At 43.7% G+C, this 14,951-nt stretch overlaps 1 protein-coding gene across 11 annotated transcripts; it reads left to right on the forward strand.

The window, feature by feature from the left end:
* Window positions 1–2,425: 2,425 nt before the first annotated feature.
* On the forward strand, window positions 2,426–14,951 carry LOC118702112 (keratin-associated protein 4-7). Of its 11 annotated transcripts, XM_036407771.2 has the most exons (4): window positions 9,443–10,110; window positions 10,336–10,463; window positions 11,453–11,459; window positions 14,423–14,951. In XM_036407771.2, the coding sequence occupies exons 1-4, from the start codon at window positions 9,929–9,931 to the stop codon at window positions 14,682–14,684; spliced, it is 579 nt and encodes a 192-aa protein (XP_036263664.1). In that variant the 5' UTR covers window positions 9,443–9,928; the 3' UTR covers window positions 14,685–14,951. The 11 variants fall into 11 exon arrangements, with proteins under 11 accessions (XP_036263663.1, XP_036263665.1, XP_036263664.1 ...); XM_036407770.2 differs by lacking the exons at window positions 9,443–10,110; window positions 10,336–10,463; window positions 11,453–11,459; window positions 14,423–14,951 and adding exons at window positions 2,426–2,714; window positions 2,778–3,460; XM_036407772.2 differs by lacking the exons at window positions 9,443–10,110; window positions 10,336–10,463; window positions 11,453–11,459; window positions 14,423–14,951 and adding exons at window positions 2,426–2,618; window positions 2,778–3,460.

Below are 14,951 nucleotides of genomic sequence, written 5' to 3' on the forward strand. Positions count from 1 at the left end.
AATCTTGGCATTTTCTCCAGATTCCATAATTAGGGCTCCCTATAGCCTTCACCCCACAACAACTTGAATCTGCGTTTGTTCCCTCATCTTTCTGTGACAGAAGAAGAGGCTCAGAACCTTCCCATAAAATGCTGTGTGTGGGCTCATCACACCAGCCACACCTCCCAGCAGAGGTCCAGTCAGGAGCCCACATCATCATCATCCAGGTTGTGTCCACCTGGAAATTTGAGCCAGGGCAGAAGTGGCAACTGGCAAGGAATTTTAAAAGCAACATAAGGAGTTTGGTTTATAAGATGTTTGTGTTGCCTAAAATAGAAAGGGATCTTCAATCCCATTTCATCTGATCTCCTCTATCTGGATTTTTATTCCTTCTCTGTAACACCAGTTTACAATTCAAGCCCTCCACTGACTGTCTACAGAGGCAGTCATTCCATAGTCTTACTCACCATGGTGAGTCGAATTTGATTCTCTCTGAGACACCCACTTCCCTGATATCAGCCCTTTACAGTAAGCAGGGGATGTCAATCCCTCACATACAGCAACCATTCGATGAGCCGACTAGAGTTTCTCAGAATGAGGGGCTTTGGCAGTTCGCTCTTTATATACATTTCCCCTCTAGAGTCAAGGAAACCTGGGAAAAAAGGACAGTCACTATAAAATCGGTTTTTATATTATGTTCTGCCAAATAGGCATCAGTTTCAACCTCAGGATAGTTTCTGGGTGGCCATCCCTATCTTGAGTTAATCATCTTGAGAACAGAGTCACGGACATCTCAACTTGGTTGAGAATTTTCTCGTAAAATATGGAAATGAGAAATAAAATGAGAATCTTTTCATCAAAATATTTGGAAGCCTTAAGGTAAGGGAGGTTGAATATGCTGAAAGATAAAATCATGATGTGAAAATTTGTAGACATCAGTGCACAAGACACTAAATCCCACAGGATGAAATTTCAGAGCCTTTCTGAGACCTAGATGAGTAGTTATCAAAGCACATGGCAGGTGAGTTGGGGAGCTCTGACTATATTTACATTTGCGGGGAGAGGGGGGGGAGAATTGATTTAACGTTGTATCCCCTCTCAGCCTCTTCCCCAGATGTACCATTATCAGGACGAGCCACGTTACTCGTGGTATCAGGTAGAAGAGACTGAGAAGTGCTGGTCTATGTATATCCACTGCAAATCTATAAGAGAGATGGAAGCAGTTTGTAATGAAAAAGACAAACGTGTTTCACAGGCTGAACATCCACATCTACTGCCAACCAATACTGACATTATTCTCAGAATGTCATCATTGTAATAAAAGTGTCTGTCATTCAACCTTTCAAAGGGAAATCCTGCCAGCCTTAGCCGGCTTGGCTCAGAGGTGAGAGTATAAGCCTGTGGACCAAAGAGTTCTGGGTTCGATTCGGGTTCATGCAGACTCCTCCCCAGTCCAGCCCTGGTCGGGGTCATACAGGAGGTAACCAACCAATGTATTTCTTTCACATCGATGTTTCTTTCTGTCTTTCCCTCTCTCTGCCTAAAATCAATGGGAAAATATCCTGGGGTGAGGATTAACAAAAAAGGACAACAACAAAAAAGATATCCTGCTATTTCTGATAGCATGGATGGACCTGGAAGACATTATGCTAAGTGAAATAAGTCAGTCACAGAAAGATAAAAACTATAAGAATCCACTTACATGAGATATCATAAGAGTCAAAAGTTTTCATAGAAGAAAATAAAATGGTGTTTTCCAGGGATGAGAGTAATGAGAAATGGGTAGTTAGTTGTTCAATGGACAGAACATTCTAGTTATACAAAAAACACACACAGACACGTTTTAGAGATGTGATGTATAATATCATGTTTATAACAACAGCACGTTATAGTGCACTTAAAACCTTGTGAAGAGGGATCTCATGCTAATGGTTTCCATCAGAAAGTCCAGAAAACGGTCCCTGATTCACAGTGGGGAGAGGAAATACCCTAAGAATCTTATTCTCATGCCAGCAATGCCCTGATTCACATTCAACACTTCTCAGCCCACCTGACCCACAACGAATGAGACATCACACTAAAATGCAGCTGTATACCACCTCCCCAACTAACCAAAAGGAATGTGGGTTATTAGAATCTTTATCACCCAAGAAGAGACATGCTATGCTATGCAACATGAAACACACATACATGATATAAATGCATAAGTCATGTGACAGCTTTCTTTAAGGAAGATGAAGCAAGAAAGACACATAAGAGATGATCCAGGAAGAGCTGAAGTGAGGAATGCTAACCCACCAGGAAAAAGAAGCAACGTTTTCCATCCATCTTAAAAAGGGGAGCCAGGAAAACAAACCTGGCTAATTTCATAATCACCTGTTAATTAGGACAAACAAGGACAAGGAAGAGCACAGCTCCTGATGACAGCGCCCTTAGCAGGGTATAAAAGGGGACCTGGGGCAAGTGGACTTCCAAACCTTCCAACCCACCTTCCTGAAAACTCACCCAGAACCTCCACCCTCCAACACCATGGTCAACTCCTGTAGCTCCGTCTGCTCTGACCAGGGCTGTGGCCAAGGCTGCTGCCAGGAGACCTGCTGCCGCCCCAGCTGTTGCCAGACCACCTGCTGCCGCCCCACCTGCTGTGGCTCCAGCTGCTGCAGGCCTACATGCTGCACCACTAGCTGCTGCCGCCCCACCTGCTGCGGCTCCAGCTGCTGCCGCCCCTGCTGTGTGTCTAGCTGCTGCCGCCCCTGCTGTGGCTCCAGCTGCTGTGGCTCCAGCTGCTGTGGCTCCAGCTGCTGCAGGCCTACCTGCTGCATCACTAGCTGCTGCCGCCCCACCTGCTGCCAGACCACCTGCTGCAGACCTACCTGCTGTGGCTCCTGCTGTGGTTCTAGCTGCTGCCGCCCCATCTGCTGCCAGAACACTTGCTGCAGAACCACCTGCTGCCGCCCCAGCTGCTGTGGCTCCAGCTGCTGTGGCTCCAGCTGCTGCAGGCCTACTTGCTGCCAGACCACTTGCTGCCGCCCTATCTGCTGCCAGACCTGCTGCCGCCCCACCTGCTGCCAGACCACCTGCTGCCGCCCCACCTGCTGCCAGACCCCCTGCTGCCGCCCAGTCTGCTCCAGCGGTTCCTGCTGCTGACTGCCCTGACCTGTGCCCACTGGTTTCCGTCAGCCCGTCTTCTTGATGTAGTTTAACTGATCTGAGTCATGAGAGGCCAAGTGTCAAAACTCAGTTCCAACTGATTCTTAAGCTGACTTTGGCCTCCAAATGTACTGCCTCCTCCCCTCCTTCTTGCCCTCACCCCATCATGTTACTGTCTGTCTCCCAAATGAACTCAAAGTTTGAATTTTCTCTGGAATCTTTCAACCAACATGTCATCCGAATGGATATATTTCTTCCTGGCCATCTTTTCTCATATGGAGATGTCCCTAAATCTTAAATAAATCTGAGTTTCCCGGCATACAAATACAAGAGTATCCTGTCTGATCCTGTTCCTCTTGACTTGTCATCCTTAGCTGTCAGGTGTTCTGTGTTTATCTGCAGAGAGAAGGGGACAGCGGGTGATTTCAGGGTTCCCCCTCCATGCCGTCAGCACCCTTGTTTTAACAGAGGGAGATGGCTTCGTGCAGCGAACACTTGGATCTGTCGGCCTGTGGACTTTCTCTGATGAAGGAGTCAGCTCTAGGCAGGCCGGGGTCCAAGTGTGTAGGAGCAGTGCTGGGCCAGTGATGGGTGGGTACATACTCTAGCTCTTTCCTCTCAGGTGGGGGCAAGGAGCACCACTCTCTAGAGGTCCTTGGTGGAATAGTGTCCAATTGCTCACTGGAGTAAGCTGCTCATTCCATCATCCCACACTCGCCTCCATCCCTTCTCCAGATCACTTCCCAGGTTCCCTGCAGTGCTTTTAGGATTAGCAGACTATTGAAACTTGTGTTGGGGTCTGCCCCTCAGGGCACTCCATCTAAGACACCAGTGTTTCAATATCATTACCAGTGCCCTCAAAACATTTTTCCTGCATTATGAAAGGTTGCCATGCTGTTACAATCAAGTCCTGAATTATCATCAACTGAACCACTAAATCCTTTGCATATTTTCTGCTTCTTCTTGCCATTTTTTTGCACAATATGTCTGAGAGAAGTGATATCCCACAAGTAACATGGTTCGTCATGTTAGCAACTCTCATCCTAAAGGAGCCTGCTGCATTTATGGGGGAGCCTTCCCCACCTGTGTGTCTTAGGTTGGATTTATTAAAAGCAGAGCCTGACACAAGGATTTTTGCACAAGTGATACATAAGGAAATGCTTTCAGGTGAAATCAGTAAGAAATGGAGGGGAGCACGATAGGAAAGTAAAAGAAGATAAGCCAAAATGTGGTTGCCATGAAATTTTATGATCATCTGACCCCACAGATGTGGGTGTGAACAATACCACAGACCTGTCCCTCCTGGAGGCATGGTGGCTGGGCTTTGTACTACATCAGTTATTTCTAGTTCTGGACCACTCCGAGGGGAGTAGAAATGGAGAGCCACCTCCTCCTTTAGGGAGAACAATGACCCGGAGAACATGTGATTGAACAATGTTGGCTATCAGCGGTCCACACACACTAATTTGAGGATGGAGTTCATTATGGCAAAGGGCATCCATTATAAAGTCTACCCTGGGCACTATTCAGGTCCATGAATTTTTCTCATTAAACTCACTCCAACTGATTGGTTACAATTTCTACAGAAACTTACAAGAGGAGGGTTTGTGGGCAACGTCTCTGCTCTTCTGGCTGGCCTGTCTAGTGAAGGGACCAAATTCTAGTCCCTGAGAATTCTGAGCCCTCCATTCCTATGTTCTCAGCTGTTACTATGGCCACAGCTGTTGTACTTGCCCCATATCTTGGAAATAGAAATTTCCAGAATGCCCTCAGGACACCACATAAATGATAAATATTTTCCTCCTTGATGCCATTACTCTTTTCTTTGCTTGCTGATCACCTGGTACTAAAAGCTCAAAGTAATTAAGTGACAGCCATAGCTTTAATTCCAACCACACCTTTACTGTGCCTCGTTAGCGGTAACTCTTTTCTGTTAGACCTAAGGCGTTTAGATGCACAGAGCCTACAATTATGGTGGAGGGAGGCATAAATCCCCCCAAATGGATCACTGGGGGTGAATGAAGTAAATGGGGCAACTCCTATGGAGCAAAGTTCTGTGACAATATTCTCTAAGACAAGCTCCAACTTGAGAGAATAGACACTATTGAGCTTCTCAATATGCCTGTGTAGTGTACAGTGAGACGTCCTAGAGAACAGTCAGTGAGCTGGCTTTTCTGGCTTTATGACTAAATCTATTCTACCATATCCACTTCTCTGCACCTTTTGACCCCTTCCTCCTCATTTGTGTGTTATGTGGTACAAGATAAAGTAAATGGTCATAAGTACTAAAAGTTGATGAAGGTGAACGGTATGCAAGTAAAAGCATATTCCCTTTTATCAACAATTAACCTTATTGTATATTTTATTTTTATATATCTATAGGTGCACAGAAAGTTATAAAAGAGGACAGCAATGCCTGCACACCCTTCACCCAATCCCCCACACTGGTCACATTCTATTTACAGTATATATACAAACTTAGAAATTTACATTAGTGCAAAGATCTTGTTCAGAATTTACCACTTTTATAAGCGTGAGTGTACATGTGCATGCATTTGTGTATGTTTCTATGCAGTACAGTCATGTTTACTGTAATGATCTGTGTAACCACCATCACAATTAAGATACAGAACTGTCCTTCTCCATAAGGCTCCATCTTTGTAGCCATACCCACTCCCTCCCACACATCATCCGACACCCCTGCCTACCACTACTCTGTTCTCCATCTCTATAATTTTATTTCCAAGCATGTTCTACAAATGGAATCTTACACTGTGTAACCTCTGGTGATTGGCTTTTTATACTCAGCAGTCTTCCACTGAGATCATGCATGTTGTTCAGTGTATCAGTAGCTGTTCTATGTTATGGACACATATAGTTTGGTTTGTTCAACCATTCACCTATGAAGGATAACCTTAACTGTTTCAAGTTCATTCAATTATTCACTCATTTTTTCATTTTTGTGGAAAAATTGAATTGAGGCTTCCTACTTGCAGGCAAACACTATCATTTTTCGGTCACAAGACATATTATCTAATTTGAATACTGTTGGCTTTAGCAAGTTTGTATCTATTTTCTTTGTCTCCTGTTCCTTATGACTTTTAAAAGTTTTATCATAAGCCTATATCTATTTTCCTCTTGGAATAAAGGGTTCTAATAATTTAGTCTTTCTTACAAAACAATCAATCTTCTGAGAATTAAAATATCACTTTTTTTACAATCATCAATTTATGTCTCAATTTCTAAAAGGAAGAAAGGCTTTCCATCGGTAAATACTTGCTAGAAGAAAGAAATACAGGTTGTATTTGTCTCTGTAGCCTACTCAGTTATGTTCAAGATTTAGGAGACATAGTAAATTTGGCAGTGACCCAGAAATATAAATGTAGAGAAAAATAGTTTTCCCAGTGTTTTGTAGCACTTCCCTAAGTCATAACATCACAGCAGAATTATCTTTTTTTTTTTTTTTTTTTTTTTTTTTTTTTTAAGAATAGCTGGGTATTTTATTTTGGGTCCTTTCTGCATTGGATGAGCACAAAGGGACATTGACTATATGCTATTTTAAAAATTCTAGTTTTACTTAACTACTTCTGAGGACAATTATCAATTCTAAAATAAAATCATGGACATAGAAGTAAATGAAAAAAAAACAGTCAATAAAAGGGGATTGAATAATCATAAACTTATGGATTTGTAGAACTGAGAATCACATTAAAGACCCTCTAACCCAGGGATATTCACATCGTGGGGTGTGTCACCAAATAGACTCCAGAATAGATTAAAAGCCTATAGAAACTCAGTATAGACTAAAAATGTCTATACTATAATAATAAAAATTATGTAAGTCAGCTCATTAATTTCTGGACAAAGAAAGGAAAGAGTTAACACTTCATTTGGATGAAAAACTCAATATAAAAATTAAACTGTTAATGTACTAGAAGAAATCATGAGGAATTTTTAAACATACTTTTAAGCTTATCCTACGGAACACACACACACACACACACACACACACACACACACACACACCATGAAGAAAAATATATACTAAATTAATATAAATTATCTCTACTGAGTCATCAGTAGGATTCACTCATCAGAGCTCCTAGGGGACAACCTTTTCCTAAAACAAGAGGTCATATGGAATTCGAGTTTTATTTCAGGCTCCATGATGAGGCTCTCCAGGGCCTCTGCCCCCACAGCAACTTAATCTCGGTTCTTGTTCCCTCATCTTTCTGTGACAGGAGGAGAGGCTCAGGACTTTTCCAATAAAATGCTGCAGCTGGCTCACCAGCATTATGACAACGCAGGCTCAGCACACCAGGCACACCTCCCAGCCGAGGTCCCATCAGGAGCCCAGGTTGTTAGCACCCAGGGATGTCCACCTAAAAATCAGAGCCAGGGCAGAAGAAGAAACTGGCCAGAAAAAAAAAAAAATGAAGAGTTTGGTTTTATTCAACCTTGTGGTAGAGAGGGCTCCTCAAACCCATGTCATCGAATCTCCACCACCTGGTTCTTGATTCTTCCTCTGTAAAACCAGCTTAGAATTAAAGCTCTCCACTGACTATGCTTGGAGGCAGCCATTCCATAAACCATAGTCACCATGGTGACTCAAATTTGCTTCTATGAGACACCCACTTAGGCTGTATCAGTCTATTATAGGAATCTGGGGAAAGTCGATCTCTTACGTATAGCAACCATATGACCAGCTGATTGTTTTAAAAAATGAGGGGCACTGGCAGGTCATCTGTTAGCTCCTTTTATACAGTTTCCTCTTGAGTCAAGAAAAGTCAGGGAGGGAGTAGGACACTTAGTTTAAATCTGTTTGTTTTTGTATTATGTCCTACCAAATAGGTAATAGCTCCAACGTATAGTTTCTGGAAAGCCATTCCTGTCTTGGACTAGCTATCCTGAGAACACAGCCAAGGACATCTTAATTTGGTTGAGAGTCTTCTCATAAAATATGTAAATGAGAAATAAAATGAGAGTCTTTTCATCAAAAGATTTGGAGTCCATGATGTTGAGGACAATGGAATATGCTAAATGACAGAATCTGGTTCAGAAAGCCCTAGACATCCTTGCACAACACTATAAATCCCACAGGTCAGAGCCTTTCGGAAGTTTAGATGAGAAGTTATTAATGCACATAGCACATGAGTTGGGTAGTTCTAACTGTATTTAAAAATTTGGGCCCAACTAGTGTGGGTCAGTGGTTGAGAGTCACTGTTCAATTCCTGGTCAGGTTGCAGGCTTGGTGCAGGAGGCAGCTGATCAATGACTCTCTCTCATCTTTGATGTTTCTATCGCTCTCTCCCTCTCCTTTCCTTTCTGAATTAAAAATATTTTTTTAATTAGGAGAAGAACTGATTTGAACCTTCACACACCCTAACATTACATTTCCTCTCATCGCTTCTTCCCAAGGTGTACCATCATCAGTACACCTGTTATCATGTGGAAGAAGAGCTTCAGAACTGCTGGTCTATACTCTACCTACTGCAAATCTGTAAGAAAGATCGAAGCAGTTTGTAATGAAAAAGACAAGATGTGTACAAGATATTAATTTCCAGGATAAGCCACACGTACTGCTGACCACTGTTGCCACTAAACTCTGAATGCCAACACTGATACATTGATGAAAGTGTGTATTATTCAGCCTTAAATAAATTCTGCCAAGTGTGACAACATAAATGGACCTGAAAGATATTATGCTACATGAAGTTGGTCAGTCATGGAAGTACAAATACTGCATGTTCCACTCATTGAGATATTTAAAGTAGTCAAAATTCATAAAAGCTGAGAATAAAATGGTGAATTTTAGGAACCTGGGGAGGAGGAAGTGGGTTGTTATTGTTCAATGAGTACAGAGTTAAAGGTATACAAGATGAATGAATTTTAAAAATTTGCTATACAACAGTATGCCTATCGTTAACAATAATAGTATGATGCACTTAAGAAGGTAGACCTTATGCTAATGTTTGTAACACACACACACAAAAAAAAAAAAACAACAAAGGGACCAAAAAACTCTTTAGAGGTGAAGAATAGATTTTTACCTTAATTTTGGAAATGATATTATGGTGCATGCATAAGCCCAAACTCATCAGAAGTATACATTAGACATGCAATTTTTTGTATATTATATATACCTTAATAAAGCTGAAGACAAAGAAGAAACATCAAAATTACATGACTTAGTGTTTCCTCATACACCAGTTATTTGTTTCCCATCAAAAAGTCTAGAAAATGGGCCAAAATTAACAGGAGGGAAAGGAAAAACTCTAAGAGTCTCATTCTCATGCCAGCAATGCCATGATTCACATTCAACACCTCTCTGCCCACCTGACCCACAGGGAATGAGACATCACACTGAAATGCAGTGAACCCCCCAAGTCACCAAAAGGAATGTGGCTTATTATCACCCAAAGGGAGACATGTTGGGCTGTGCAACATGAGACACACATACATGGTCTATATGCATAAATCACGTAACAGCTTTCTTTAAGGAAGATGAAGCAAGAAAGACACATAAGAGATGATCCAGGAAGAGCTGAAGTGAGGAATGCTAACCCACCAGGAAAAGGAAACAACGTTTTCCATCCATCTTAAAAAGGGGAGCCAGGAAAACAAACCTGGCTAATTTCATAATCACCTGTTAATTAGGACAAACAAGGACAAGGAAGAGCACAGCTCCTGATGACAGCGCCCTTAGCAGGGTATAAAAGGGGACCTGGGGCAAGTGGACTTCCAAACCTTCCAACCCACCTTCCTGAAAACTCACTCCGAACCTCCACCCTCCAACACCATGGTCAACTCCTGTAGCTCCGTCTGCTCTGACCAGGGCTGTGGCCAAGGCTGCTGCCAGGAGACCTGCTGCCGCCCCAGCTGCTGCCAGACCACCTGCTGCCGCCCCACCTGCTGTGGCTCCTGCTGTGGCTCCAGCTGCTGCAGGCCTACCTGCTGCACCACTAGCTGCTGCCGCCCCACCTGCTGCGGCTCCAGCTGCTGCCGCCCCTGCTGTGTGTCTAGCTGCTGCCGCCCCTGCTGTGGCTCCAGCTGCTGTGGCTCCAGCTGCTGCAGGCCTACCTGCTGCATCACTAGCTGCTGCCGCCCCCCCTGCTGCGGCTCCAGCTGCTGCCGCCCCTGCTGTGTGTCTAGCTGCTGCCGCCCCTGCTGTGGCTCCTGCTGTGGCTCCAGCTGCTGTGGTTCCAGCTGCTGCAGGCCTACCTGCTGCATCACTAGCTGCTGCCGCCCCACCTGCTGTGGCTCCAGCTGCTGCCGCCCTACCTGCTGCCAGACCACCTGCTGCAAGACCACCTGCTGCCGCCCCTCTTGCTGTGGCTCCAGCTGCTGCCGCCCCTCCTGTGTTGTCTAGCTGCTGCCGCCCTACCTGCTGCCAGACCACCTGCTGCCATCCCACCTGCTCTAGCGGTTCCTGCTGGTGATCCTTGTAACCTGTGCCGACCTGTTTTTCATAAACCAGTCTACTCAATGTAGTTCAAATTGAGCTGAGTCATGAGAGTCCAATTGACAAAACTCGGTTTCAACTGATTCTTTAACTGATTGTGGCCTCCAAATATAATGCCCCCCTCTCTGCCCCCATATGTTACTCTCTCTCCCAAATGAATAGAAAGCTTCAATTTTCTCTGTAATTCTTCAATGTCTGTCATCCCCATTGATATATTTCTTCCTTACCACATTTTCTCATATGAAGATGTCCCCAAATCTTAAATAAATCTTAATTTCCCAAGCATACAAATACAAGAGTATTATGTCTCATTTTTCCTTTTTGAATCAGCATTCTTATCTGTCCACTCTTCTGTTGCTCTCCGCAGAAAGCAGTCTACAGCAGGTGATTTTAGAATTTCTAACTTTAGTCCCACATCATCCTCACTCTATTATAGGGAGATGGTTTCCTATAGCAACCAGCTGGAACTTCCTCAGTAGAGAACTTCCTGCATATGAAAGAGCCAGCTCTGGGCAGGCCAAAAGTCGGAGTTAATGTCTCTGGGAACATTGTTCAACCAGTGGACAGGAGTTTTTGGTCAATGCTATGACTTCTTTTTTTCTAGTAGGGGCATGCTGTTCCAGTTTCCAGAGGTTCTCGGTGGAATTGCACCCTATTTGTCTATATAGGAATCATCTTTTCATTAAATCATTTATATTGTGGGTCAAGCATCCAGACGCAGCTCAGCTGACCTCTCCACTTCATCTACTTTCACAACTCTGTAGTCGAGGTGATAGCTGGCACTGGGGTCCCATCTAAAGTCTTGACTGAGCCAAAACCAGTTTGGCTCAGTGGATAGAGCATCGGCCTACGGACTGAAAGGTCCCAGGTTCAATTCCGGTCAAGGGCACGTATCTTAGTTGTGGGCACATCCCCAGTAGGGGGTGTGCAAGAGGCAAATGATTCGTGTTTCTTGCTCATCAATGTTTCTAACTCTCTATCCCTCTCTCTTCCTCTCTTTAAAAAATCAATAAAATATATTAAAATAAATAAAGTCTTGACAGAGCAGGAATCCAGTTCAAGTTCACTTATGTGGTTGGTGACAGGATTCAGTTCCTTGAGACCCATTAGAGTCAGAGCCTCAGTTCCCTCTGATTGTCAGCAGAGACTGCTCTCAGTGCTTTGCCACATACTTCTCTCAGACCACTTACTTCCTTCAGACCCAGTAAGGAAGAGAAATCTGGCTAGTCACCATCTTTTGTAACTAAGTCACTTGATGTTGATTAGAAGCAATTTTCTCACAAGAATGGAAATATGTAAGACCATGAACACCAAGAGGTAGAAATCACTGGGTCACCTAAGGGGCTGCCTACCACAACTCTTACATAATATTGAGTGAGAGAATAAAAACACACAATACATAGATGAAGATTCCACTTACATAAAATTCAAAAACATGTAAAACTAAACTATAGTTATTAGGATGCATACCTAGGTGGTAAAACTGTAAAGCACATCAGTGAAAGGATTACTTTAAGAATCAGAACAGTAATAATCAGGGGGGAAGGAGAGTGATGTGGTAAAGAAAAGACACATTCAGGGCCTTGGACAGCAATGTCCTATTTCTTGACTTGGGTGTGGGGATAGATAGATGCTTGCTTCATAATTATTTATTACTAGAGGCCCGGTGCATGAAATTCATGAAGGGGAGGGGGGTCCCTCAGCCCAGCCTGCACCCTCTCCAACCCTGGACCCCTCAGAACTGCTGGCTCCTAACCGCTCACCTGATTGCCAGCCTGATCCCCTAACTGCTCTCCCCTGCCTGCCTGATCCCCCTAACTGCTCTCCCCTGCCTGCCTGATTGCCTCTAACTGCCTCTGCCTCAGCCCCGCCACCGTACTTTGTCTGGAAGGTCTTCTGGAAGATGTTCAGTCTAATTCGCATATTACCCTATTATTAGTATAGATATTACACATGTATGTCTTATACACTTTTCAGTATATAGTAGTCTCCCCCCTTAAATCTGAGGTTTTGTTTTCAGTAGTTTTAGCAACCCACAGTCGCCCATGGTCTGAAAATAGTAAATGGAAAATTCAAAAAATAACTCATAGTTTTAAGTTGCATGCCATTCTGGGTAGCAGGTGAAGTCTTGTGCTGTCCTGTTCCATCCCACCTAGGTTGTGAATCTTCCCTCTGTCCAGTGAATCCATACTGTATATGCTACCCATTTTGTAGCTGTCTCAATAATTAGATCAACTCTCTTGGTGTTGCAGTGCTTGTGTTCCTTATTTACTGCTGCTTGTCATCCTGACCTGTACTCCAAGTGTAAGAACAGTGATTCTGGTAATTCAAACATGCCAAAGAAAAGCCCTAAAGTGCTCCTTTTAAGAGAAAGTTCTTAATAAGAAAATATTTTTAAAGCATATGCTGAGGCTGCTAATTTCTACAGTAAGAATAGATCTTCTGCCCTAGCTAGTTTGCTCAATGGATAGAGCACTGGCCTGCTGACTGAAGGGTCCCAGGTTCAATTCTGGTCAAGGGCACCTTTCTATCTAGGGCACAAGCCCAGGTTGTGAGCTCAATCCCCAGTAGGGGGCATACCGGAGGAAGCTTATCAATAATTCTCTCTCTCCCCCACCCCCTTCCTCTCTGAAATCCATAAAAATATACACTGAGTGGCCAGATTATTATGAGCTCTGAACTCATAATAATCTGGCCACTCAGTGTATTTGTATCTCAAATGGGTACCAAAAATATTCTAGACTTACCTATTTGCCCTGAGCTTTTTATCAGCCAGTGCAAAGGGGAAAACTGATCAGGTGCACGATTTATAGTATCTTTGATATCAAATAAATTATGTACTCAAGAGAAGTACACTGAGTGGCCAGATTATTATGCATTCAAAGATCATAATAATCTGGCCACTCAGTGTATATACTGTATATTGTTTAAAAAAAAAAAAAAAGAATGGATTTTCTATCCACAAATTTTGTTGAAGGAAAAATTTGTAGAGAGACCACATTTCACATAACTTTTATTACAGTATAGTCTTATAACTGTTCTATTTTATTACTAGTTATGTTTGTTCATCTCCTACTCTGCCTAATATACATGTAAATTAAACTTTAATAAATAGACCAACTGGAGAGAGATGCTGCAAACATATCTGCCAGCAAAGTAACAACGTAATAAACTGTGGGATGTTGTAGTAACCAGAGCCATGTAGATAAATTGTCCGCCATGGTTTAGGGTACAGAACATGACCCAAAGTTTGAAACATCTAAGGAAACCCATTCCTGTGACATAGAAGCCACCAACATCACACGCATACCGAGGTCCCCTTCCTCATTGCTCACAAATGACCCACAGAGGTCATTTTTCTCTTGTCCCATGCCCGATGCCACACTTTGCTGATGGAATTTTCTCCACATGAGTCACTGGAAGAAATGCACAACCAGGAATACGTCTGCCCAGATCCCATCCTGAGGGGATACAGAGGGCGAGTAAGGAATGTCACCCCAAATGCAAAATGGAGGAGGAGAGTGTGGTCTAGAACATGCCCACAGGTCTGACTCAGAGGAAAAGCAAATCAGACAGAATTTAGCATATCTGGAAAAGAAAATGTTGTTTCCAATAAGTTTAAACCATTAAGAAGATAAACATTATGTGTAATAAGATAATTACTCAAACATAAGGTAAATAAAAACAAGGAAGCATGTGGACAGCTCACCCTGTCCAGACAGTATATAAGAGGCCTTGCCACCAAGAGACCCCCAAACTCAAGAACCTCACTCTCCTGGAAACCCACCCAGAACCTCCACCCTCTGACACCATGTCCTGTTGTGGCTCCAGCTGCTGTGGCTCTTGCTGCTGCCGCCCCAGCTGCTGCATCTCCAGCTGCTGCCGCCCCACCTGCTGCATCTCCAGCTGCTGCCGCCCCTCTTGCTGTGGCTCCAGCTGCTGCGGCTCCAGCTGCTGCCGGCCCTGCTGCTGCCCCTGCTGCTGCCTCCGCCCAGTCTGTGGCCAGGTCTCCTGCCACACCAACTGCTATCGCCCCACCTGCGTCATCTCCACCTGCCCCCGCCCCATGTGCTGTGCCGTCTGTGACTGCTGAATCTCTGCCTGTAATCTGTCACACACTGGATGTCCTCACAAGTCACCTAAAATGTGTTGAGCCAGCCAGTGACTGGGGAATGAACTCTTAGCTGCCAATTCTTCTGATTTGGCATACAGAGTTGGTGTTCAACTCCAGAAAATGATAAATGAAAGCACATTTGTCAAATGGTTTAAACCGGATGCATCTATGTTTGAACCGACACTGTCTCACCCGAAGTATATAGTGTATGTGATGATCTCATATAACATTGTCTCCATATGTTCT

This window comes from Pipistrellus kuhlii, unplaced genomic scaffold, assembly GCF_014108245.1.
Source record: "Pipistrellus kuhlii isolate mPipKuh1 unplaced genomic scaffold, mPipKuh1.p scaffold_m20_p_37, whole genome shotgun sequence".
In the NCBI taxonomy this organism is placed as follows: Eukaryota; Metazoa; Chordata; class Mammalia; order Chiroptera; family Vespertilionidae; genus Pipistrellus; species Pipistrellus kuhlii.

Bases quoted from the DNA above. Each gene is read 5' to 3' on its own strand.
- LOC118702112 (XM_036407764.2), top strand. From the start codon at position 9,929: ATGGTCAACTCCTGTAGCTCCGTCTGCTCTGACCAGGGCTGTGGCCAA. The intron at 10,483-14,437 runs CTCCTGTGTTGT...CTGTGGCTCTTG, and splicing joins GGCTCCAGCTGCTGCCGCCC to CTGCTGCCGCCCCAGCTGCT.